At 41.0% G+C, this 26,645-nt stretch overlaps 2 protein-coding genes across 4 annotated transcripts; one reads left to right on the top strand and one right to left on the bottom strand.

Moving 5' to 3' along the window:
* Positions 1-66: 66 nt before the first annotated feature.
* On the top strand, positions 67-8,787 carry zdhhc16b (zDHHC palmitoyltransferase 16b). Of its 3 annotated transcripts, XM_085169791.1 has the most exons (11): positions 67-147; positions 243-460; positions 2,358-2,662; positions 2,744-2,938; positions 5,328-5,416; positions 5,506-5,534; positions 5,649-5,782; positions 6,190-6,275; positions 6,359-6,482; positions 6,640-6,710; positions 7,050-8,787. In XM_085169791.1, the coding sequence occupies exons 3-11, from the start codon at positions 2,393-2,395 to the stop codon at positions 7,150-7,152; spliced, it is 1,101 nt and encodes a 366-aa protein (XP_085025917.1). In that variant the 5' UTR covers positions 67-147; positions 243-460; positions 2,358-2,392; the 3' UTR covers positions 7,153-8,787. The 3 variants fall into 3 exon arrangements, with proteins under 3 accessions (XP_085025917.1, XP_085025916.1, XP_085025915.1); XM_085169790.1 differs by lacking the exon at positions 67-147 and having other exon boundaries at positions 161-460; XM_085169789.1 differs by lacking the exons at positions 67-147; positions 243-460 and having other exon boundaries at positions 467-2,662.
* On the bottom strand, positions 8,314-26,300 carry mms19 (MMS19 homolog, cytosolic iron-sulfur assembly component). The gene is made up of 31 exons (XM_085169780.1): positions 26,170-26,300; positions 25,632-25,680; positions 25,417-25,517; positions 25,156-25,241; positions 24,923-24,997; positions 24,216-24,285; positions 22,639-22,767; positions 22,446-22,507; positions 21,008-21,094; positions 20,808-20,882; positions 20,514-20,591; positions 20,061-20,199; positions 19,002-19,156; positions 18,717-18,795; positions 18,136-18,261; positions 17,725-17,806; positions 17,533-17,630; positions 17,289-17,447; positions 16,905-17,060; positions 16,597-16,696; positions 16,202-16,304; positions 14,754-14,831; positions 14,510-14,636; positions 14,316-14,422; positions 14,157-14,213; positions 13,871-14,057; positions 11,487-11,569; positions 11,234-11,398; positions 11,004-11,063; positions 10,133-10,233; positions 8,314-9,627 (listed from the first exon to the last, which is right to left on the bottom strand). Exons 1-31 carry the CDS (start codon positions 26,255-26,257, stop codon positions 9,597-9,599), a joined length of 3,093 nt encoding a protein of 1,030 aa, XP_085025906.1. The 5' UTR covers positions 26,258-26,300; the 3' UTR covers positions 8,314-9,596.
* Positions 26,301-26,645: the final 345 nt, after the last annotated feature.

Raw genomic sequence — 26,645 nt, 5'->3', positions numbered from 1 at the left:
ACGAAGACAGTGTGATTTAAGAGGCATTTTAATGAACTATCGCAAAATACAACTTCATTTCCCAGGATATATTGCGAGCTTTCGACGCGCTTTCGCCACAGAAGAGAACAAATAGACAAGAGGCGCCACTTTGGAACAATATACTGGGTAGCGACTTTTTATGCTTAACGCTACTGATTTTATCATAATTCTGACTGTTGCTGTCAACTCCTGGCACACTTTTCCTTACAAATATTTTCCAGATATTTCGCTAGCGCTCCAGTCTAGGAGCCAGAAAAGAACAAGCTGCCAGCTTTGCTGCTGTCGAGCAACTCATCGCGTCAATACACGATCTTCTTCGTGAGTCTCGCCGCTTACAGTCTGATTGCTGCAGTCAGAGGAGTAGCTGCAGGTTCCAGTTCAGCCGAACCATGACCTGACCGTGGTGCTGCAGGTCTGTCTGCCCAGTTCTCCTGACCAGGTACAGTCTAGCGATGTTAGGTTTGGCTCGGGGCGGCAAATAGTTTCTATTAAAACAAACACGTAAGGCTGGCGTTTGGAAGCGGCTACAGTTAGCTAGCAGCTAGCCAGCTAGCGTTAAAGTGTGACATGTCTGACTGTTTGGATATAATGGACACGAGTCAAACTGGTTGTAGTCATGTGGCCATTAGTAATACTGTTTTGTCTTTTATATTTAGACTTCATCAGTCATAACCAGTCACTGTGAGAAACATGTTTTGTTGTTGTTGTTTTTTAAAAATATATAATAACATTAAAACCAATAGCAGAACTGTGATTTGATAAACTTTGAACTGTGGTGGGGTCTGAGCACAATGTATGGCTTACATGTCAAAGTGATGACCAAGTGGAGACCTCTTGTGTTCATTTGACTCAGCCAGATCTTCCTGTGAAACATCCATCAGTTTCCATTCATCCAGCAGCGCAGTGTAGACGCTGGTATTTTTATAATATGATAGCACGAAAGTGTTCTTGTGATCTCACTTCATGGCAAGCTGAAGGTGGCAAAGAGTCAGACTCACAGTCTCCATTAGTTTTATAACTTGAAGCTGAAGACGTGAAATAAAAGCCTTTCATCCAGCAGCATGATCAATAATGCGCAAACCACATCACAGTCACTAAAGCTGCTATCAAAGGGACTGAAGACAGGGCTATACTTAAGATTATCTCTGTGTCTGTGTTTTATTAATCAGTTTCAGAAATAGTGAATGATATTCCAATCATTTCCAATATCCAGAATCCAAAAACATGAAAAAGCAAGCTGCTGACTACAAGTGAAAAATATCAGACAATCCCCCCTCCTCCTCTCTGACTCACAGAAGACAGTGCAGAGGAAGAGGACAAAGTAAAGCTTATTATAGTGAGACTGTGAGGTGGTGACCTTATTCTATCTAAGTCCAGATTTAGGGCAGCAGGTTGCCATAGAGACTGCTTCTTCTCCCATGAATTCCCCATCTGTGTGGCACGATCTCCTTCTGTCTGTCAGATACAACCATGCACGTTAATATTATGTCCTTCAAACACCCTTCAGACACCCACCAGCCTTCCTGTGCAGTGGTGAGACTCGTTCAACTTGTCACACAACCAGAAATCGTGTTCGCTCTCTTTATTGCTGAAGTAAAGGAAGTAAAGGCCCTCTCAACAAGAATTTGTCTAATGTTTCTGTATGTTACATGTAGTCCCTGACTTATGCGATTATGTTAAACTTGACAGATCTGTACATGTCACCTGTTGCTGGATGTCCCGTCTTATTTTCATCTTCTTTTAAATGTAAATAATGAGAGATGCACTCTCATTATTAATGCCATCCTGTTTTGGAGAACCTGAACAAGTCTTATCTGTGTAACCAATACTCACTTTCATGACCCGACGCTCCAGGATCAGGTGGCCACTTTATCTTCCTCAAGACGTCTGTTTGCGTTTCCCTCTTATAAGGTTACCAATCTGCATCTCCCCTGAGAGTCCCCAATAGGTTTTTGGCCTGCAGATGAAGATTTGCCTTCAATTATTAAGAGGAGAAGTTTATTTGTAGGGGCTGATGGGTGTAACTCCTTACCTGATAGCCCTTGTCCTTGTGTGATGGGCATATGTCACACAGGAGATGCTGTTACTGTACTTGAGTAACTTCAGTGTTTTCTAGGGAAAGGGAACACTTTCTGGGAAAGGGATACCGTCTCCTCTATAAAGCTCACTAGTCTTCCTGTTGCCTGCCTTCTCAGATACACTGGGAGCTCTCAACAAGCACTCGGTGACGATGGAAAGCTCCGCATCTGTCAGGCTGCGCTACGAGGAGCTGCTGTTTTATGCGGCCTGTGTTTCTAACTGCTGGTCTGTGTGTCTGTGTGTCTGCGTGTGTTTAGAAGGCAGAGTGTGTAGGAGAGGAGGCGGTGGTGGCATGCGTGTGAGCAGCAGCTGGAGGTGGCAGCTCTCCCGAGCCATGCGACTGGCGCTGCGCTGGTGCTGGCTGTGCCGCACGCAGAGGGGGGGCCAAGGCGGGGGTACCAAAGCGGGGATCGGCGGCAGGTTGTCAGAGGTGTGGCGTTACAGCAAGCTCCTGCTCAAGTCGCTGTACTTCAACAGCCTCACCAACTCAGACACTCTGCTGGACTGTGCTTTTGAACCCGTTTATTGGATTGTGGACAACGTGACCCACTGGTTTGGAGTGGTAAGCTCACTTCCCTCCTCTCTTGATTCCCACGTCTGCTGCTGCTTTCCTTAATCGTTTTTCCTTCTCTTACCCTCCCAGGTGTTTGTCTGTCTTGTCGTCTTGCTGACATCCTCAGTTGTGGTCATCGTCTACCTGTTTGTCCTGCCCACAATCGTCAGCACTTACCCTGCACACTGGATTGTGTGGCACCTCTGTTGTGGCCACTGGCTTCTCATTATGGTGGTGTTCCATTATTACAAAGCAACCACCACCTCTCCAGGACACCCACCAAAGGTAGGAGTCACACTCCTCAGAGGCTGACCTGTGTCCCAAAACGTCGGCTGCATCCTCCGGAGGCCGCATTTGAAGGCCGATTACGTCACAGCCAGGCGACGAAGGCTGTCCCAATTCGTCGACTCCTTCAAATGCGGCCGACAAATGCGTCCTTCATTTCCCCGAATTTGAAGGAGGGGTCGGGTGTGTCCTTCGTGGCCCACCATATCCCAGAATTCATAGCGCGGCCCAGCCAAATTTCAGCTGCCAACAATGGCGGCCGCTACTAAGTTTTAAAATTAGTCTTATTAATCTTTCTGGGTCACAAAATAAACTTTTAACATATTTTCAGGCGAGAAAGTAGCCGTGTAAACTTCAAATATCTGCTTGGTTTATCAAGACATCGCATATTTGCAAAAGTGTGCCGATGTTTTTGGAGACGTCTGTTACCCACCAGCTCGATAGCTCTCCGGGGGGTTCAATGGTCACTCCAGCTGGCGAGAGCAGCGGACTCCCGGCTTCATCGTTTTCAGACCCCCGCTTTTTCGCTACTCAGGTTAAACATGATATATAAGTCACTCGGATAACTTAAAAATGTAATTGTTTGCCTTTTTTCTGTGTTTTATTTGTTCCAGAGTAAATCGGTTTGGCTGAGATCAAAGTTATTAGATTAAATAAAACTTTATTAATCCATCGGGTGGGTTCCTCCGGGATTTTCACACGGCTGAATAAACGTTAAACAGAAAACTGATTAAACAGAAGTGTGAGACGGTCGAGAATTTACGCCAGACTCCTGTTATATTTTAAATAGCAAGGAGCAGACGGCCGAGTTTATTAAACTCCACCGACACGGCGGTGACGCAGATCTGAAGGCTAGACCGTCCCATTTCACAGCCTCGCACTTCCGGCCTTCTCGGTCTTTGAAGGACCCGGCCCACGTAGACCGCGAAGGCCGGGTCCTCCGAAGGATGCAGCCGACGTTTTGGGACACAGCTATAGTGACTTATTCTGCTGCCATCATTGATTTTTACATTTTTCTAAAGTACAAATGTGAATACTTTTTAACATTTAAAACATTTCTTTTTTGGTTTATGCGTTAGTTTGTAGGTATTTTTTGAGGTAGGGTGATTATATTTCAAAGACTGTAATTGAATTACTTTTTGAATATTAACAAATCATAAAATCATAAAGTAAAAATCTACATACAAAAGTATTTCCCCCCCCTTTCTGATTTCTTAGTGTTTTTTTTGCATATTTGTCACACTTACATGTTTATATGTTACATAACCCAAGAAAATTTTTTTTTTTTTTAATGATTTTATTTAATTAGGCAGAAGTTATCCAAACTTACCTGCCCCTGTGTGGAAAGGTAGTTGCCTCCTAAACCTAATAACTGGTTGTGCCACCCTTGGTAGCAAGAATTGCAGTCAAGCATTTGTGATAATTGGCTATGTGGCTTTCTAATCGTTGTGGAGGAATTCTTTTGATTCAGTCACACTGGACAGGTTTTGAGCATGAATAGTCGGTTTAAGGTCATGCTAAGGTCATGCTAAAGCGTCTCGATCGGATTGAAGTCCGAACTTTAACTTGGCCGCTCCTTCAGTTTGTCTTTTTGAGCCTTTCGAAGGTTGACCTGCTGGTGTGTTTACCATTGTCCTGCTGCATACCCATGTGTTCTTGAGCTTCAGGCCATTAACTGAAATTCTGTGTTAGTTTTACGTCAGATGTAACCTTTTGTCTCATCAGAGTATTTGCCCAAAAGACTTGGGGATCATTAAGATGTTTTTTGGCAAATATGAGATTGGCCTTTGTGTTCTTTTTGATCAGCAGTGGTTTTCTTCTTGGATCTCTCCCTTGGAGGCCATTTTTGCCCAATCTCTTATTGTTGTATCATGAACTCTGACTTTAACCGAGACAAGTTGAAGCCTGCTTTAGATGTTGTTCTGACCTCCTGGATGAGCTGTTGCTGCACTCTTGGAGTGACCTTTTTTTTCCTTAATGAATGAAATCTTGACTTTAAATACAGCGTTTTGTATTTACTCAGGTTACCTTTGTCTAATATTAAAATTTGTTTCATCTTTAATATTCAAATAGTCAAAAAATGTAGAAATCAGAAAAGACAAACTTTTTCACAAAACATAACATTGTAACAAAAGACATCAAACCTGTGAAATAATTTACTACGGTTACAAATCAAGTGTGAAGTAGGTAAATTTTTTTTATATTATACAATTTGACTTTTTAAAAGCAGAGGAACTGCCCCTGATGGTCATTAGAAAGAATGCAGGTTTATGTGTCACTTCTCAGACCCAGCGGTCCATCATTCCATCTTTTATGTACAGGCTGTGGTATTTTCTTCTGAAGATGACAGAAGAGCTTTTGTCAAGCTGCATTTTTTTTTCTATTTTAGGACAAAAGTCCCTTCCCTTCTGTGTCCATCTGTAAGAAATGCATCACTCCCAAACCACCGAGGACACACCACTGCAGCATCTGCAACGTGTAAGTTCTTCACGTAGTTCCAATGTGGAGAGTTGGCGTGTTTTATGTTTGTTTTCTTTTATCATATTAAAATGTTTGCTATATTGCAGGTGTGTTTTGAAGATGGACCACCACTGTCGTATCCTTTGAGCGAGGAAAAACTCATGAAAATGACTTTTATTCTGTTCACTTTTTGTTTTGGTGTCTCCTGGTGTTCCCGCTTGTTACACGTATTGAACTGAGCTCTTTCCAGCCTGGTTGAATAACTGCGTGGGCCATTTCAACCATCGCTACTTCTTCTCCTTCTGCATCTACATGACCATGGGCTGTATCTACTGCAGCATCAGCAGCAGGAACTTGTTTCTGGATGCCTACAACGCTGTAGAGGTAAGGCTCAATAAGGAAAGATTCAACCATCCATATGTTTGGGTGGCGTTTTCGTCATGGCAGCTGCAGCTCATTGTTCCAGTTCAACTGAGATCCATTCTGACACGACATATTCCTTTAAGCAGGTTTTTCTAGGTATTAATAACACTACCCCTCTGCACAGTTTGAGTGAGGAGCTATGAGGAAATAATTTGCATCTGTCAGTAAAGCATGATTTGCAAAATTTGAGCTCATGTAACAAACAACAAAGGGAAACACCTTCTGCTTTCATTCTTACTCTGATTAAGGACCTCAAGGGTGCCAGCTGGTAAACAAAACTGTAGGCTTTGGATAGTAACGTTAAAGGAGCAGTTCAGCACAAAATACAAACTTTGGACACTACTAACTGTCCTTCCTGTCCACCTCAGACCTACTATCAGACCCCTCCTCCGGACTACAGTTTCAGAGAAACCACTGCTCATAAGAGCATCATCTTCCTCTGGGTGCTGACCAGGTGTGAGACACTTTACCAAAAAGTCCATAATGCCACTCGTATAGTGCAAATTGTAATATGCCCCTTCTCCCTCTTCCCTGCAGCTCTGTGGCAGTCGCTCTGGGTGGACTCACCCTGTGGCACGCCATGCTTATCAGCAGAGGAGAAACCAGCGTAGAGCGGCACATCAACCGCAAAGAAGCCAGAAGATTAAAGGAGCAAGGAAAGGTACTCCTGTGCAGAGTCAGTTGCTATATATGAGCAAAAGTTTAGTCTTTTATTGGACAAACCAGTTAAAGTTTACCAGACATGAATCCTGCATAGGAACAAAATTCAAACTCAACGAGGGTCTCTGAAAATCCTGTTTTCTTCTTTTCCTAATCAGGTGTTCCGAAATCCATATCATCACGGTAAAATGAACAACTTGAAGCTACTGTTTGGTGTGCAGAAGAGGAGGTGAGCTCCGTCACTGCTTCAGCTTTTGGGCTCTTATTAGTCATAGCTGGGATCATGTGCTCAATACAAACTATTATTCCACCTGTTTTTCTAACTGCATAAAGAAAAAGAATAGGAAAATATTTTTATATTAAATTGACACATTTGATGGTTTTCATGCAAAGCCAGCTGGCAGGTTTCTTTCAGTGTTGTGCTTAGTGAAAAGCAGGGACACAAATTACCACTGTTGTATGTATGATTTTTGAAATGATCAGTTGTGTCCCCTTTAAAAGATCACAGCTTTGTCATCCTTCATTGTTTTCAGTCACATTTCATGCCATCTGTTCTTCTGTTCCTCAGTCACTGGCTCACACGGGTCCTCTTACCCTCCAGCCATCTTCCCTGCGGAGACGGCATCGTGTGGGACTGCACCTTCGCCAGGAGAGACCCCATGGCCATCTGACTTTCAGCCTTTTAATGTCGTACCATATTAAAAAAAACCAACTTCAAACCTGCATTTATAACCAGCAAAGAAGAAAAGACTGTGGTTACACAGATCAGCAGCCTTTTGCTGTGTCTGTATCAGCACTGATAAAAGTGGAGAAACACAGGAGTGTCTCAACTTCTTGGATCCAACTGTCACTTTTCCAGCATTGTACAGTGAGACTAAGCTGTGACTGCAGAGCTGTCGACTGATCTGATTCATGGATGCTGCTGGTCAGCATCTCAGTAACGCCTCGTTCACACAACTTTTATTGAAGAGGTGATGAAATGTTGTGGGATTCTGTTACAGTGTGGTTTGGCACCATCACAGGAGCCAAAGTTAAAGCTTGTTAATGGTGCTATGTGTTGCATACAGTACAGCACGTTAAAAAACTATTTTATCGTTATTAACTGAAGACCTGAAAGTCACGTCGGCAGACTCTTTACAGCAGACTTGCACATTTCCCCTCAATCTGACTTTAGCTTGTAAAAGAGAGCGTGCCACCTTTATGTGCTTTTTAGTAATCAGTGATAAAAGTGCAAAACAAGGCACCATTAGCAGCTGAGACTGTATCAATCTCCAGCTCTGTTGAAGGATCGGCGTCTTTGAAATAACAAGATAGCTGTGGGAGGCAAATCGTGAAAACATTATTTAAGTGTTGTGTTAGTATTTAAATAATTGTTATTTGTAAATTGTTTTTAATACCGACTACTCTACATGTGTTTCGAAAACCATCCCCTGGCATTACTGGGAGCCACTGACCTGAACTCATTTCTTGGTGCCAAAGACGAGTGAAAAACCAACTACACAGCTCTTGATTTCAGAGAACCTTAAACACAGACGTGGTTGTGTGCCTTGTTCGGTTATTCAGCCTTGAAATGTGTGAATCAGACACTGAAATATTATTGTCATTTAATTTATTTTTTTCCTCCCCTAAAGCCACATTTTCATATCGGCAACCTCATGATGGTTTTGGAGGCTCTGCAGTTGCCATAGAAACAGACATCCAGCTGTGATAGTGTTGGAGCTGTGCTCTGATTTCATTTATCTCGCCGCCTTAAAATAAAACAAGGTTTTGATATTTCTGGGTTGACGCGTTTCCGTTTTTAGGTGACAATATTCAGACAGACATGAGTGAAATTTCAGTGTAAACAAAGGTTTAATGACATCTTAAGTTAGACATTTTAAATATTGTCTTGTTTTCTTGGCATAAGTTGATGTGAGGTCCAAAGTCAGCCAACATTTATGATTTAATATTAACAGAATACAAGGCAGATGTTGAACATGATGTTCACATAACTTACAATCCAAACAAAAGTACATTAACCTAATATATACTTAATATTTCATTCTGTAAAAAGTATCCTAAAATTTCAGTCAGCGGAAGCTTTCGCACTCGATCCACGGACAGTTGGCACATTCATATTCTAGCAAGTCTCAACATCGGTTAGAGACGTCACTGCTCAGGTATACATTCACATGAGTGTAAAAAGGTCACTGATGTGTCTTCCACTGCTGTGGGGGTTGGAAGAAAAGTGGTTCCAAGACTGGAGTAGGTGCCTGCTTTGTCTGCAGTGTGAAACTGCTGGGACACAGTGTGATAACCACTGTTAAGTATCCAAGTTTCTGCTACGTTACAGTTCTCTAATCTGCTGAAATAATGGCTGCTACTTAAAAGGCATCGAGGCAGATCTAGCTTCACACCGACGCCTTGTCAGCGTCACTCTCTCTGCTTTTATATGCAGTGGGGAAAAAATTGCTTCTTTTTATACAGGAGCTGAAAAATCCAATTACCTGGCACTACCTCATTATGGTGCCTACTGACAGATGTTCATGATCTCGGGACAGTAACACTAGATTTGAGACATTCTGAAGAAACACAAATGATTACATGATCTTTGTAAGTGGTTTTTGTTATTTTATTAGCTGAAAGAGGATTAGCTGACCAAACAAGTGTCCCTTCATTATGATTATGACCTTAATGCATATATGATTTTACCAGCTGTAAAACCTAAAATATTAATACGCCTAAAATCTCATTTTGAAATTTTTGCACCTTCAGCAGTGAAATATTTCCCAATCAAAATGACGTCATCTCATTTCATGTGACTGTTTGGTCCAACAGGACAACAATATTCATGAGGCGTGCTGCATAATAACAAAACACTCATTCCATTCTTTTGACTTAAGCTCTGCCATCAGATTTATGTGCATTAGTCTATACAGTCTTACTTGTGCGCTTGTGAAAATACAGACAGTTAAAACATTTCAGTATAAAGGGGAAGAGTAGGAGGGGCAGAAGGAAGCTGGGAGATCCTCAAGGGTGGAGGTTGCTGGAGAGCTTACCCGCAGAGGGTGAGCCGTTGAGTGCAGCACAGCTCTGCTACTTGGCATCTGTAATTTGGTGTTGATTAGGGGGGAAATCATCTTCCACCAGGACTTCCTAAGAGGAACCTACACGGAGAATTGGAGAAATAGCCATAAACACATGCTTTACTAAATGCTATGGCACCTGTTTACATGCTAGCAAGATTCACAGGACCAGAAAAAGAGTTAGAGTAACATCAGTATAATCACAAGCTGACATATGTCCTCTAGGTAAATCACTTGTTTTTGGATTTTTTTTAGATGAGTCCATCTTTAACCTCCTAAGACCTGAACTCTTCCACGGCATGCATTTTTAATTTCTCTTTGATATTTGGGCGGATTGGGGCCCGATGAATGTAAAAACAAGGAATTACCTGGGTTTTTTTTCACCTTATTTTTGTTTTTAAGAAAAATAAGAGGTCGATATTTGTTTAAAATTTTGATAGAACAGTGTCAGTATAATGTCCTCGTAAGTGGATATCAGGCCCTTGTAGAGCAAAATTGAGTATTTTGGTCTAAATAACCCAAAATGTGATGTCCACATATGTGGACGCCAGGTCCTAGGAGGTTAATAGGAAAAGGTAGTTCTTACCACTGTGCTCTGGCCTGAACCGCCTCCCTCCTCACCAGCCTCTTCTTGTCATCCAGAGGTTTGGCGAGCGCTCGAAGTACTCGGGCCCGAAATGGCAACACCTTAAATCACACACAGACAGGAGGAAAAAAATCGGTAAAGCAATTAATATGTTAACATTACACTTTTTATACAAGTTTCCTGTTGAAAAAATGTTGGGAAAAGTGACGATTAGAATCACAGACTCTTCTTCTAAGGCCTTAAAGGGGCAGTTCACCACGAAATCCTGTTATGCTCATGAGTGGGTGACAGGATCTAAATATTAATGGTGCTCATCTCGGCTGAGCTGTAATGTTTCTCATTGGTTTAAGTACACAGTAGACAGAAAACAGGTCCCACATGAAGTTGCTCACAAAAAAACTCATGATTTCTAGAGAGAAACATCACTGCTGAGCTTCTCAAATACATTTAACGGTACTTTTGGCAACCAAGCACAAATGCCATTGATAAACAGCACTATGTCCAACTGTTCCCCACTTATGAGGATCAATAGTGACACATGATGACAAATTTGTAGCTTGTAATTCTCTGACTCAAACATTGTGGTGAAATCCAACAATCATTAAGACTCCTTTAGTAATTAGCTTCAATATAACTGACTGCATTTAGTCAGATTGGTCAATTCAGTCTGATTGCTAAATGTTTCCATGTTCAGGAACCGTAGTTTATGTTTGTGAGTCCTTATTCAGCTTTTGTAAAAACAAAAACACATTTCAATAAACTGGTTGAATTTAAAGTTTTTCAAACAGTTAAAGATAAAACACACAAATTAGGAATTTAAAAAAATCTTATGAAGGTTGAAACCAAAGTATTCAAAGATGGTATGTTTTACCTCATGTACAGGGAAGTAGGAAAGAGCGCTGATGCAGGACAGCGAAGCAATCCGTACACTCTGCAGTGTAAAGGAAAAAACACTGTCATCATTTAATGAACTTATACAGTCCAATAATGAAGGTAGGCTTTTATAGAGCACTTACAGCATTAAATACTAAAACAAAACAACAGTTTATAATCTTGAGGAGACTGAATAGTTACTGAACAGACAGTGGTGATCTAACTAACCATCGCTGGACTGCAGAGGAGGGCCAGCAGCCTGTTGACCAAAGCTTCCAGCTGCTGTATGAGAACTTGTGGTGGGTTAACGAGGACGGGCTCCAGACAGGACAGAGTTGTCAGATGAATGTCCTGATCAGGACACGACAAGGCCTCCAGCAGCAGAGAAAGAAGCTGCACAGGAACAGGACTTTGATGATTACAGGCACCTACCAGCTCGAGTCATTTCTTACGAGCATCAGAGCTGCTCTGTGTTACTCACCGCTGGAAGTTCAGTGACTTGAACCTGCTTGGGCAGCTTATTGACAATGTTAGATAAAGCTTTCAGGTAGTTGGGCTTCTTCTCTGGTGGAAACAAACAATACACAAATAAACCAAAAACATTACATTCTGAATCTTGTATATACACTGATCAAACAGGGTTTAAAGCATGGAAATCTTTGTCTTCATCAGTATTTGGTGACAAATTCCAGCAATGATCAATTAACTTTTCAATATATACAGTGGTGTAAAAGTGTTTTTTGATGTTTGTCTTAAATGTTTCAGATAATCACATATAACACAAGTAAACACAAAATGCAGTTTTTAAGTGAAGGAAGTGAAGAAAAATATCAAAACCTTATTGGCCCTGTTAGAAAAAGTGATTGAGCCCCTAACCTAATAACTGGTTGGGCAAACCTTAGTGGCAACAACTGTAATTAAGCATTTGCGATAACTGCCACTGTGGAGGATTTTTGACTCACTCATCTTTGCAGAATAGTTGTAATTGCTGTGAATTGCCCTTTGTTTTTCATGAGGCATTCGGAGGTGGACTTTCTCGTGTGTTTTGCTGCAGAACAGACAGACACCTTCCCAAAAAGTTCCACTTTTGTCTCATCAGTCCAAAGAACGTTTTTTTTCCAGAAGACCTGGGAAACATCAAGATGTTTAATGGTGAATGTGTGACTGGCCTTTATCCTCCTTTTGGTCAGCAGTGCTTTTCTCCTTGACCATTATACCCCCCCCCCCCCCCCCCCCCCCAAGTGAGGCCTGCAGTTCTTCAGTGTTGTTTTTGACCTCTTTTATGTGTCGTCGCTGCGCTCTTGGGGTAATTTTGGTCAGCCGCTTACTCCTGGGAAGGTTCACCACTGTTCCAAGTTTTCTTTATTTGTGTATGATGGCTCTTACTGTGGTTCAATGGAGTCCCCAAGCCTTAGAACCCCTGACAGACTGTCAGGGATTTTGTATCTCAGGTGTTTCTTCAGATGGTGGCACGATGTGTTGCTTTTTGAGATCTTTCAGCCTGCTTCACTTTGTCAAACAGCTTCTAATAAAGTGATTTCTTGATCCAACAGGTCTGCCAGTAATCAGGCCTGAGTGTGTTTAGTAAAACTGAACTCATCTTTCCACAAAATGTGGTTAATCACAGTTAATTCATAGTTTAACAGGAGGGGCAATTACTTTTTTGGACAGGACCAGGAGAGTTTGGACGTTTCTCTCTTAATCAATGAAATCATCATCTAAAAACTGCACTTTGTATTTACTCTGGGTATCTTTGTCTGATATTAACATTTGTCTGATGATCTAAAAAAATGTAAGCGTGACAAATATGCAAAACACTAGAAAAATCAGGAACTTTTTTTATTAATTTTTTTTACACCACTGTAATATAATGTCTGGACTAAACAGCTCACATGTGTAGTTTTATATGTTTCTGCTAATGGTGAAACATTTTTTACACATTTATTTTCAGTAATCTTGTACATCTGAGCACTGCTACTGCACTGTAATTAGTAGGTCTAGTGAATAACACTTCTAAACCTGAAAACAATTGTATGAGTGCTGCTGTTTGACTGCGATTGGCTTACCATGACTAATTTAAGAAAGCAACAATATGATCTATACCAGTTTTTAAATTGTGTTGATAGGCCTCGTAAAACCAGAGTCATGATAAACAATATATACGCTGCATTTTTTCCTGAGTAGTTTCATCACGTTTACTCTCTAAGGACAGCGCTAGCAAGCACTCTCTGCTTATTGAATGCAGAACAGCTGATTGTTATGTAAATAGTTTGAAATGGTTATACAAACGGTAAAAGGTAAATGGCTGCAAGTAACTTTGTTGTTTGCAAAACTTGTGCATATGATTTTAAAATTGATGATTTATATTTGCATTTAAAGTTATGAAATATGATTAAATAAACATTTTTGTGGTTACAGTAAAAAAAATATAACATTTTCTACTCTGATTTTATGTTTTTTGCCTGATTTTAGATCAATTGTGTTAGTACAGTATGTCAAAATGAAAACATGACTGTAAATTCAGACACGTGAGGTTGTGCTGAAAAGGATGATACCAAACAAGGCAAAGTAAATAGTTTTTAAAGGTGAAATGTAAAGGAAACATCAAAAGTAGTTAAAAATGGCCAATTATACCCTGGACCCCAGAGGGTTAAACTTTTTTTTTTAAAGTAACGCAATAGTTAGTTTTCAAGTAATGAATTACTTTTAGACTCTTGTAACTCAGTTACTAACTCAGTTACTTTTTTGACGAAGTAACTAGTAACTATAATTAATTACTTTTTCAAAGTAACTTGCCCAACACTGATTAACGGGGACCTATCACCAATAATGTTTGTGTAGGTTCGACTGTCCTGGTGCCTCTACCTTGGGGTGCAGCGTTGAATCCTTGCACCAGCTTGGCTTTGTTCTCGCTGAAGAAGCGCTGGCGGTACATGATGCGTACATCAGCGTGGCAAGCTCTGTTCAGGACGTCGGTGGAGTCACTCATGAGCAGAGAGAAGCCGTCTGCCGCCATCGGACCTAAACCGGCATCGTCGAGCAAAGAGAAGAGCTGCGAGGTACACAGAAAAGAGAGTAACACCAAATATGCTTTCCACTAAAAACACAGTAAGAGTGAAAGCTCCACTGTGTGCTGCTCACAGTTTTGTACCTTGTCGGTCAGTGTTGTGAACAGAGGGTGGTATCGCAGAAGCAGAGCCTTGGAAACCTGCGGACAAGCACAACCTTACTATCATTCTGAAAAGGATTTGTAAGGCGAGTTAATGCGCTGATGATTAGGAGTGAGCAGTACAGACAGAGTCACTCTTACCCAGATCATAAGTGTAAATGCCTGAGTGTGAACAGAGGAGGAAGGTGAGTCCAGCTCGCTGCACACTCTCTTCATCGTCCTCTGAATTAGGCTGTCGAGGGAATCTCCTGAAGAAGAAACAGAAAATGTTTTAACAAATGACCTAAAGCTTTTAGATTTAATAAAAGCCAAGCTGTGACAGGACACAAACTGACCCTGTGGTTTCTTGTTGACCAGGCCAGCAAAGCACTTTGCAGCTGACGTGTATGACAGCGGGTGGCTGCAAGTGCAGCTCATCTCCTCCAGTGCCGACAGCAGTTTGTCAATCTGGGGCACCTCCACCTGCAGACGACACTTAACACTGTCAAAACAAACTTCAACATACATTTCCTAAAAGTTTTTATTTATTTCTTTAAATTTAACAGCAATTCTGAATTAGTTGTTTAACATGCGACTCACGCTGCGAGGTAGAGAACACACACTGCCCATAAGCAGACAAACCAGCCGAGACAGGCTCCAGGAATCCCCCTCCTGCTTCTGAGAAAAGTAATCACACTTGTTACCCGAGACGTGACCTGATGGAGTGGTTCCAGTTTAAAGCTTGCTTCTACTCATAATGGGATGTGAATGTTGGCATTAATGTGCTTTCAATACTTTTGTCAACTGCTCTTTTTCTCAAGCCAAATAATGGCAAAACGCACATTTAAGAGTTAAACAAATAAAAATAAATAAATAAAAACTAAACAAATGACTTTTCACTTGAGCTTTTCTGAAATAAAAACATTGTAAAAATATGCATATACCCAGTTGGGGGTTTAGGTTAACTGCCTATAGGTGTGAATGGTTGACCCTGTGACCTGTCCAGGGTCCCTGCCTCTAATGCTGGGCATACACTGTGCGAGTTTTGGCCCATTTTGAGCAGTTTTCAGTCGTGCGACCGTTTTGGGGATCGGCTGAGTTTCGCCTTAATCGTGTGTCGTGCATCGTGTTGTATACATGGGGTAACGAGAAGCGATTAACACCTCATGACCAGCTCCCGATCATCAATCGCTTGGTTGTAAGAAAATCAAACGTGTTTGAAATCCTGTCGGCCTTCGTGAGGATGTCACCGCAGCCTCTCACACTGCGCACACACAAACACAGAAATGAAAGTGAAAAGGTGGAGCAGCACGGCAGTGCGGCATGTGATCTGGACACAAGCGATGAAAGCACACCTTGTAGAACTTTGGGAAGCTCATCTGAGCCTTTTCGATGTGGCCTCACGAAATTATCACGACCGCTCTGAGCGTGAGAATAGTTGGATTTACATTGCTGCTCAATCACAGCTGCCTGATCAATGTTTTTCATGAGCAATTTAGCAAAGTTGATGGTGGTGTGTGTCTGTGTGAGTGAAAGACAGAGAGGGAGAGCGAGAGACAGATTTTGTGTTATAACCTTCATGTAATGGACGCACAGTGTGAGCACTCAGGTCGCATCAGAGCATCGGGCTGTATAGTGTGAGACCCTGCATCGTGACCTACGAACTTCTAACCTCTGCGAGTAAATCGTACAGTTTGAGCAGGAGGTGAGTAACGCGACTGAAAAAAAAATTGCACAGTGTTTGCCCAGCTTAAGACGGCTGAGATAGGCTCCGCCCCCACTGAAGAGAATGGATGAATGGTATGTACATTTATGACCCTATATGTAGTTCTGACATTGTTTATTTTAGAAAGCTAAGAATTAGAACGAAGAATTCTTATGTTTTTTTTTACTCCTCCACTGTATTTCGTTCAATCAGAAAAAGCCATTCAGAACACAACACTGCCTTGACATTTGTGTTGTTTGTATACTGTCTGATTCTCTAAACTCTAATTATATAGTCACTAATATTTAATACATAAAATAAATGAGCACAGACAAAAACAGACCTTGAGAAGCTGCATGTGTGAAGGGAACGAGTTGTCAGGCAAAAAAGAGACATCGCCATCCAGGAAGAGAGACACAGCTCTCGACGCCGTCTGCCCCGCCAGGCTGAAAGGAAGCCACACACACCTCATCAAAAAGTACGCTCTGTATTGTGCAAACAAATCAAAGGCATTCGCAAAGAGAGACTGTGAAACAGACAGGAAATAGTATATTTAGATCAGCAGGTGTGACACAAAGGAGGAAATACAGCAAGTACAAGCCACCTTTAGTCCAACTTTGTTTTGTATATCTCTGCATTTAGAGACACTAGGTGTGTTAAGAATAACAACATTTACTATGTGTAAATGTGTCAAAAGACAAAATAAAATCAGGCCAAGAGGTGAACAAGATTACTGACGTGGGCTGCAGTCTGGAGCAGGAAGTGCTGATGACAGGAACCATGGCAGACAGGACCACCTCCTCTACCAGAGGACTAGGAGTTCCAGATGATCCCTCACCTGAAGAGCAAATGTTTTTAAAGTTGGGGGACTAAATGTTTTTGCCATGAACACGTTTTACAAATGAAAGCTCAATTCAGTTAGAAAAATATAACTGTAGCTTCAGGACTCAATGGATGGAAGTCTGTTAATTCATAAGTTATACTGAGAAGATTCAAATTAAAACTATTTTGATGACGTAAGATGAAGCTGGTCAATCCTTTCTCACCCTGCAGTGCTGCCTGGAGCGCCAGAGACAACAGGTGTGGGATGATGATGTTGTGGAAGCAGCGTCCTACTTCCTCGGTGTCCTGGACCTGCTCTGCTATTCTCTGAAGGCTGCGGCACGTCAGCACCACCTCATCCACTGAAAAACTAACATCACCTGAAATGAACAAGATGTCACACAGGTGTTAACCTTAGAGCATTTCATAGGACAACAACATGCTTTGGTAAAGCTTTTTGAATTTGGAGACTAACTCCAGTGAACTGATGTGTGATTGTAAATTTGCACCATGACCCACCGATCAGTTATAAATATACTATATATAAATATAAGTACTTGAAGCTAAAAAAAAAAAAAAAAAAAAAAGCATCTTTTTTGCCAGATTACCTGTGTGTGCTGAACGAAGCACCTCCAGGAGGACAGGTGTGCTCTCCTGGACAACACTGGGTTGGATGGACACTGCAGCCAGAGCTGACAAACACCGCTGACGCACTGAATGATGGGAATGTAGTTCAGAAGCCTCCCCTTGGTCTTGATTCATGGGCTCTGAACAGACAGGAGGGCCAGGTCACATAAACACCACTTGTATGTGTTCCTGTGCTTAAAATACATGATATTTTCAGCAGCTTACCAGTATACATCTCGTTCTTTAGTCTTGGAATCAGTTTGGAGATGACGAGTGCCGGGTGCAGCTGCGCTAAGGCTCCAGCACACTCCACCACAGCAAGACTGGAGGCAGAAACAAGACAAACACAAGAGAGGTGTCAGGATGAACGGGATTCAAATAGATAACAGAGAGCATCAAAGAGAAACGAAAGCTCACCTGACTGTGTCATCCTCTTCAATCAGCAGCAGTCTGGTCAGATGATCAAGAGCTAGCTCAATATCAGATTCTAACAGCAGACCTGAACAAGGGGAAAATATTTACAACATTCGCGAAAAATGCCTGACTCTGTTATAACGCTTTTAAGCAATTATATATATCCATCCATTCGCTTCCGCTTATCCTTTTCAGGGTCGCGGGGGGCGCTGGAGCCTATCCCAGCTGTCATAGGGCGAGAGGCGGGGTACACCCTGGACAGGTCGCCAGTCTGTCGCAGGGCCAACACACAGGGACAGACAACCATTCGCACTCACATTCACTCGCACATTCACACCTAATGGCAATTTGGATTTTCCAATTAACCTATCCCCACAAGCTGCTGCAATTATATATATATTTTAATTTAAGTACCTGCTTGTTGTGCCAGTGATGTGAGCACAGAGGTGGCAGTGATCTGCAGGCTGGAGTTGTTCTCAGAGAGAGCCGAAAACACGATGCTGCACAGAGCTTCTCGGAAGGCTAAAAACACACTTTCATCTGAAGTAAAGAGACAAAACGCAGATATGAGAAACAGAGGAGGTCAAAGCTGTAGTTCCCTTGGTCACAGTCAAGCAGCAAGTAAACAGTTTTTTTTTTTTAACCACACTATAACTGTTTGAAGTTTGTGACAATTACAGTGTAAACACACAGAAACTGACAATGATTAAAGGTCAACAGCCGTAACCAAGTAAAGTTTTTCTTTGGTCACTGGACCGAATGTTTTAGCTTGACTCAGTTCAAACAAAAGACAAACAAAACTGTTTGATATATATCAGCAAAGTCACAGTCAAGAAGATTCAAATATTTACAGGATCGAGGACGTGCATATCTGAAACAAATGTAGAGTAACAAATAAAGAGCTATAATTTCAAGATTTTATTGCCGATGTTGAAGTTTAATGAGATGCAGCGGTGACTAGAAGAGGGAAAAACAGCAGTGAACACAGCACTCACCATTGTCTGAAGACTGGCAGTTTTTTACTGAATGGATAAATCGCTGCACCACCTCCAGTAATGTCCTTCTATGGGAACACTGCACAGAGAGAGAAACAGATGTGATTATGGACTTAGTTGTGTTAAAAACAAAACAAAAACATAAAAATCCAGATGTTAATAAAAGAAAACAGGGTCTAGAGTTCTCATACAACACATTCTCTCTACTCTACACATACTTAAATAGCCAAAACCTTAGCTCATATTAAACCAGTTAAACATGTGGACATCAGCTGTCTCTATTACCTGTGCTCTGTTGTTATATTGCTCAAGTAGCGATGGCATGACAGCAGCTGTAATGATGTGACTCGCACTAGTGGAGGCGCTGCAGGCGGCTTGGAGGAGCTTTGCGCTCGGCCATACAAGCTTTAAGTCTGGTTCACACAGGTGATGTTTGCAGTCTGAAAAAAAGCACAACACAGTACAACACAAGACCCATGAATGTCTCAGAGACTCATTGTTTAAAACTACATTTAACAATAAATACTGATTTCTTCCAAAGAACCGCTGACAATTACAGTGTGTTTACGTTGACTGTATAGACTGTAAATAAAAGATGGACCCAGTAACTGTGACATCACCCTCAGTTTTTTGGGCTCCTCATTATAAAGCCTCAACATTAGCAATTTTGGTCACTGCACTGTTGTTTTTTCTGCAGCTAAAAGTGTTTAGTATTTAGGCAAGAGGGGGTTGCTAAGTTATTAGCTAATGCTAAGTCTAAAAAGCTCACAAAGGCCTGGCAGAGAACCCCTGGCTACAGCTATCTGTGTAGACATCTGTCAGTCAGAGAGGCCATGACCCTAACTTTACAACAGTATCCAAATATATCTGCTGTATTTAAAAAGCAGCGGGTAGAACACTTTTTCTAACAGGCTGTAAAAATGCATTTTCATGTGTCATGTTGGGAATTTTAACACTGAAGTCAGCCTCAGGGGGCCTTGAGAAGTACCAATTTTTCCATAGCAAGTGATTGTTGCCATAGGAGTTGGGATCTAGGCCTTTGTGACAGAACCCTAAGACTCAAATATTGTGTTTTCAACCCACCTGTACAATCAATCTGTTAGTCAGCAAACGTGATATATTAGGTTATGAAAAAGTTGTGGGTTAACTTTCAGATAACCACCGTGGTATACACAGTATATATATTTTAAAAAAAGTTTCCTGCCAACTTCCTCCCCAGTGTACTGTACTACATAGTGCCATATTCCTGCTCATCAGTATATAGAATTTCATTTTATGTTTCTTTCTAGAACAAATGTACCTTTTTTCACATTTTCATGCATGCATAACAAAGCTGCATTTTACCTGTGAGAATGAAATCCAGGAATGTGCTGAGGGAGTCCTCAGAGTCAGAGCTGAGGACTGAGCGAGACAGACAGGAAGTGAGTGCGGTAAGAGCAGCGAGGCCTGCAGACTCAATCCTCTCGCTGGAGGTTTGAAACACCTGCAACGACACAACAAGCACAACTTAACTTGACTCTGCTGTTGTTAGTTAAACAGCAGTGAGGTCTTCATTCGCTTAATGCTACAAAAGAAACCTAGTATTTGGTGTTTCAGAAAGCACTACTGGCCTTAAATGTGCCTATGTTTTTTTTATGAGGGTGGAGTGGGTCAGAACGAGCTAAAAACAGAAATTCAAATCACACCACACCGAAAAAAGACCAGCTACAAGATATTAAAATATGTCTTAACAGAGCCAAGGCACAAAATACACAAGTACTACTGCTATTTACATTTAAAAACTGATCTCAAACAGACCTCTCTGCGTACTGCTGTCCACAGTCCCTGCAGGAATTCAGCCACATGCTTGTGTTCATACTGTGACACACAAGCAGCCTGAAAATGTAAAAATAATCACAAGTTATCTGCATGACTCTCTGCGCTGGACCACGTGTGACAAACGACTCTGCTGCTTAAGGGAATCGTGAGCTGTGCATCATTCACCTTTACTCATGCATACTCTGTGCAGCTGACAGTCAAATGTTTATATCTGAACTGTAAGCTCCTGTTTTAGCTGGAGGCACACAACATTTTTAGAGACGAGTTTCTCACCAGAGTCTGCAGCGAGTCCAGCTTTGCGCTCTGAACGTCTGAGTCCAGCTTCTCGATGAGGAGAGGTAACAGAAACTGTAAGATAGCAACAAATATTAGCGCAGAGGCCCTTCGTTTACTTTGCTTAGGAGGAAAAGCTTCAAAACAGAAAAAGTGTATCACATTTGAAAAAAACATAAATAAATAATACTTTCGCTCACCTCTGCAAAATTTGGAGTCCCAGTAAGGACGGCCCTCAGAGCCTGAACCAGTTCCTCCCTGGTGATGCCATGTGGGTCATTAGGAGGCTGAAGTGAGAAGAGATTTAAGAAGCCTATTAAAACATGCAGAACCCTACAAACATTCACAGATAATGGAAAGTACATCACGCCCCCTCCCAGTTTCCTCTCCCTCTTCACTGCGCTATCAAATAATGAATATAAAGACTCCAATGTATATATGAAAGATGTCTCTTTTGTTATACAAGCACCAAGGTGAGTGCCGATATTTCTGACAAACACAAATATATAAATGCAGAAAGACTCGTGCTATTGCAGACTTGCTCTCACAATATAGCCTCTGTTTGCATTTCATTTAATACCTGAAATAATACAATAAAAATGTAACCTCAAAGACCACTGATCAGTCATTATCAACTGGCAACCAATCGTGAAGCAAAAATGCTGCCCAAAATTCACAGGGTTAAACTTTAGATCTCTGTCTTATATTACTTTACAACACATGAACAATATTTATTACACATTGTTGTCACATGTATCCCAGTTTGGCCTAAAAGGAGTTCTAACATCAGTGTTAATTTCCTCAACCAACAATTCTAATGAGGTTGTTGATGCATTCGCTTTCATCAACACCCCCCCCACACACACACAAAAAATGCACAAGGACAAAAACACTACAGTTTAACGTATCAACATGTTCATTAACGAATAAAAATGAAATGAGTTGTAAACAACTCTCAGTGGCAGCAACATAAACTTTTACACTTAAAATTTTCGTCACCTTTAGATTTAGTCTATGATAACATCACAACATTTAGCTGATAAAAACTTAGGAAATTTAGACGCCTAAATTATGAATGAAACTAAATGATGTTTTAGTCAGAAGATTAAGATTAAAGCTAAATCAAAATTTGCTGCGAAAATGAAAACTTTGTAACATGTTATGGTTTAAAATGGTCGCTAATTAGTGAATCAGTGAATCTAATCCTTATTAAATATAAACTATGACTATCATAGCATGCTCATATAGATCAATGCAAATGTATAATAATAGATTTTCTAAATGATCCAATCTGTCGACTGATGTGTTGGGATATATTGTCTAAAGTGTTCATAAACTAATGCTGATCCTGCACTGTTTCCTCTTCAGTTTAGACTGATGAGGGATACTGGCCTTGAATGCTTAATAATACACATGGTTAAATATGCCTGTTCTTATACTTTACATGATGTTTTACGTCACATACACAACAAGCTTTGCGCCCATGTGCTGCTTTGCTCCAGAGAGACCTGTGATGCTCTGTGACATTGAGCTCAGACAGCCTCAGAGTCTGTCTGAGGTCACAGGAAGTCAGTGATGACATTTATGTCTGCTACACTCAGTTCTCGGTCCAAACCAGCTGAGTAAACAGGGACTTACTGGGGAGAAGTCGATTGGGAAATAGCAGGACGTCACTTCAAACAGTTCCTCTGTGAATTTACCTGAGACAGCAGATAGGAAATGAATGGGAGTTACAGTTTGATCACTGTGGCAGAAAAAAGGTGAGCTGCAGGTCAGAGACGCCCAGAAATACAGAAGAGGTGACAGTGAGGAGAAATTATGGTGTTCTCACCGAGCTCATAGCCTCTGTGAATAAGGTTTTTGGCAATCTGAAAGGCCAACAAGAGGTTGCGAGGATCTCGCTCCCCGTCCATGGACTGCACAAAACCGAAGACAAAGTCGGCACCCAAACCCTTAAGTTCTGTGGGAAAACGAAGCAGGGACACATCATGTGGAGAAAAAAAAAAAAAGAGTTTTGCAACACAACTGAGACAAACACTGGTTTACACAATGACTAAGAGTGGCTTGCGTGAGAGTGCCACGATAAAGGAACTATACAACCAACCATCTCTTCCTCAAAACTAGGAAAGCTGGTGAGGGTGTATCGGTGAAGCTTACAACCATCTTCAGGTGGGGATGATTATTATTTTGGCATGAAGAGCAAAAATAAAACGCAAGATTAATTTTCTTATGTGAAGTTAAAATATTAAAATGGAAGAAACAAGTAACAGCAGCTAAAAAACATTGGTACTAAGGGGATTTATCAGTTTTCTAATGATTGCATCTTCTTTTCAATCATTCACTTCCTACACACACACACACACACACACACACACACACACACACACACACACACACACACACACACACACACACACACACACACACACACACACACACACACACACACAGCTCCTGAAGCAGCTGTATGACACCGTTTCATTCCCTAAGTCAGAGGGCAGATATCAAAGCTCATATCAGAGCCAGAAATCCCAGCAAGATTCATTCATGTTTACTTTGATAAATCAGTCTTTGATGACTCGGTTTGAATTGTGATTAGTCATGTTGATTATCATCATATTGGAGATGAAGAAGAGTGTAATGATTTTTAAGACTCTGACAGTGTTCTTAATATAGTTTAAAACAGAGTCATTAAATGCATTTCAGGGTGCTGCACATCGACAAATCACCTACAATCAGCCTTACTGGATCTGATTAATATCACCAGTTTGTAATTAAACTGTTGTATCTACAGTTGCTGTAACCTGCATGCTGTACCTGTAGGTTACAGCTGAATAACGAAGATTTACAACTCATTTAAAATCTGTTTAGATCCCAGCTGTTTTTTTTATATATAATAATGAAATGATTCTGTGTAAATGAGTAAACATCTCTGCTACTTATAAAAAAAATATATCATATTTTTCCCCTCTTCTGTTTGTTAATACAAACAACGCAATCAAACATGATCCACAGAATTAAACAGGAGGGTCTTGCCCGTTGCCACGGTGAACATGGTCTGGAACCAAACATTTAAAGTTTGTTAAATCTAATTTCTGGAACAAGAAATTAGTCACAGTACCATCCCTCCTGTAAGCGTTTCCATTTTAACAGCTGGTAGCTAAACACAACTATTCCACTGTTAGCCCTCCATTTTCATTTTTTTTACAACATGGCTGTTATCCTAAAATATTAGCCAAACAGAGGACAGCGTGTGAGCGCCTTCCATTACTGCTGTGAGATTGTCCAACTTTTAAAACTCGTGCTCAATTCTTAAATCACCGGTTATTTCAACATGACCTGCTTCCTTCCACAGAGCTTTCTGTCTCTGTTAACTGAGGTTTTGTGAATCAAACCATAATCTCTTACCCGCCTCTCTGGTCTCCATGATGTTGATAAGCATGCTGTAAACACATGCTCTCTCTGACAGCATCAGAGACTGCAGGGGAAATAAATACATTTGTTATTAGTAGGAACAGTTTTAGATGAGTCAGTTTTACCAGCAAAAACAATAACAGAGAGGAAACAAGAACATCTAATAAGTGTGGCAAGATGTTTCCGACAGTGTGCTACATTAGGTTTTAAATGCATTACTTTCGGAAAAATCAAACACTGCAAAACTAGGAAAAGTCACAAAATGTCCACTAAAGTCAGAAAAAACAACTCAGACAGTGGAACTGTTGACATCATATGTGGAATGTAAAATGTGAATTGTTTGGTTAATCATAATAAATTCTTTGAATAATGGTGCAAACTCATGCACTGCAAATTGCTTAAATGTAATTTTTAACATCAGCATAACCCTCCAAGTACAGTGACCTAGATTAGTTATAGATGTTAGGTGAGTTATTTATAAGCAACAACTTGATCTTGACAATAATTTTGGTTAAGTAAAATACACCATGTGGTCTTTGTAAAATCCATGTTCTCTTCAATTCCCATTTTAAAGAACACAAAGACAACAAAGCTCACAACTAAGTATTAAAACTATGAAATTATGTAGGTAAAAATCAATCCAGCACTGTCATTATTCCTCACAATAACACTTTAAATGTACAACAATATGACAGTCTCACCTGTACGTGGATGTCCTGGAACACTGACCTCAACATGGACACAGCTGAGCCAGGAGGCAGGTTTGTACACTTTGTCTGAATTGGGGTGGGGTGGGGGGGAATGTACATTAACAAAACAGTAAGAGGAAATCCACAACCTTGCTCACATCTGGAACTTCTCAAAAAAAGTCCCCCAGCCTGAAATAAACTTGCAAATTTGAGCAGAAACTAAATGTTATCAAAGAACGACTAACCAGCTCCTTTAGCCCCTTTAAGACGGGAGGTGTGACGACATAATGATCCTTCAGACGGTTTTCATAGAAGGCAATAAGCACTTCCACTGCGGAGAAGAACAGGAAGAAATGCTGAGTGCTGATCGCCCCTTGACATGAATAAGCGTCATCGTAATCAACATATATGAATATAAAATGTAGTTATTTGAGTGCATTTTTGATTTGTCACTTTGCAAGAAGTTGTGCAATGCCGGCACAGTATATGGAAGGAGAAAGGTGTACCTTCTCTCTCTGTAAGCTCTCTATAGCACTCCTGCAAAACCTCAGAGAGCAGAAGGACTCCTCGGGCTCGAGTGTGAGGCTGAGAACTGGTCAGACTGGACCTTGAACAGGAAAGGTAATGAAGGTGGAAGTTGATATTAGATAGGAATATAATTGCAAACTCTGGCTGGTTCGGGCTGATATTTTCCCCTGACATGACGATGAACACAGCTTACCCCAGTGCTTCCACCAGCTGCAGAACTGTAAACTTCCCATCTTTGACACCTGAGCAAAACAAACAAACAAACAAACAAATAAGTTTAGTGAAGTGAAGTGATGAGCTACAGCAATGCAAGTACACGCATGCTCTAACTCTAGTAGTTGTACCAGGTTATAATTCAAAGGTAAGGACACAGGGTCATTGACAGGCTACCTTACACAAACACAGCAGCTAGCAAGCAGCATGTGCTTTAACCACTACGGACTAGCATCAAATTAAGAGTCCTTGTGAAGTGGCAATGTGTTCAAACTCGATGTATACATTCAGAGTGTGCATTTACATCGACAAAATAAGCAAATATATTTTCACGGCGAATGCTTACTCTTTATCTTGCGGTTATAACACTACACAGGATGTTGTGGCGCTAAGTTAGCTAGTTAACCATCACGTCTCGCTGCGCATCCTCGGAGAGCAGCTCTACAGCCTCTCCGGTGTTACTCTTATGAAAAATGCACCGTAAATGTCACCGGCAAACCGAGACAAAAGCCTTTTACCTTTTGCTGCATCTTTGGCCTTGCTGTCCTGCAGTCCAGACACAAATTCCTCCACCAGAGACAGCGCCAAGGTACTGTCCGCAGCCATCGTGTCCCTGTAACTACTTCACTGGCACTACGCATGCGCGAAAACTTTAGGTGAATCGCGAAAAGCGATTGGTTTTAGATTATATCTGATAAAAAATAAAACCGTTAAAAACAGTATAATATTATTTCCACACGTTTTTCATATTTATAGAAATGGTGGAAGAAAATCTTCAATATTATTTTTCCTTTAATGCCGCATTCAAGTACTGTCCGAACAATGCATTACAAATACTAGAACTAGTACGTCCTCTCCCTTCCACTAAAGTTTTGCTTTTCAAGAGGTTCCAATTAATTACTACCAGTATAATTTCAAGTAAGAGTATTGACATTAGAAGAACGTGTAGCTGTTATATGATAACTCCGCTGTACAAATTAATTTGCGGACTCCT

Source organism: Neolamprologus multifasciatus, chromosome 8 (assembly GCF_963576455.1).
Source record: "Neolamprologus multifasciatus chromosome 8, fNeoMul1.2, whole genome shotgun sequence".
NCBI lineage: Eukaryota > Metazoa > Chordata > Actinopteri > Cichliformes > Cichlidae > Neolamprologus > Neolamprologus multifasciatus.
Note: the sequence above shows the minus strand (reverse complement) of the source record. Positions and strands in the feature narration are given on the sequence as shown.

Bases quoted from the DNA above. Each gene is read 5' to 3' on its own strand.
- zdhhc16b (XM_085169789.1), top strand. From the start codon at position 2,252: ATGGAAAGCTCCGCATCTGTCAGGCTGCGCTACGAGGAGCTGCTGTTT. The intron at 5,783-6,189 runs GTAAGGCTCAAT...TGTCCACCTCAG, and splicing joins ATGCCTACAACGCTGTAGAG to ACCTACTATCAGACCCCTCC. The intron at 6,276-6,358 runs GTGTGAGACACT...TCTTCCCTGCAG, and splicing joins TTCCTCTGGGTGCTGACCAG to CTCTGTGGCAGTCGCTCTGG.
- mms19 (XM_085169780.1), bottom strand. From the start codon at position 26,257: ATGGCTGCGGACAGTACCTTGGCGCTGTCTCTGGTGGAGGAATTTGTG. The intron at 25,681-26,169 runs GTAAAAGGCTTT...TGTTTTGCTCAG, and splicing joins GGCCAAAGATGCAGCAAAAG to GTGTCAAAGATGGGAAGTTT. The intron at 20,592-20,807 runs GTGAGAAACTCG...TTACATTTTCAG, and splicing joins TGGACTCGCTGCAGACTCTG to GCTGCTTGTGTGTCACAGTA.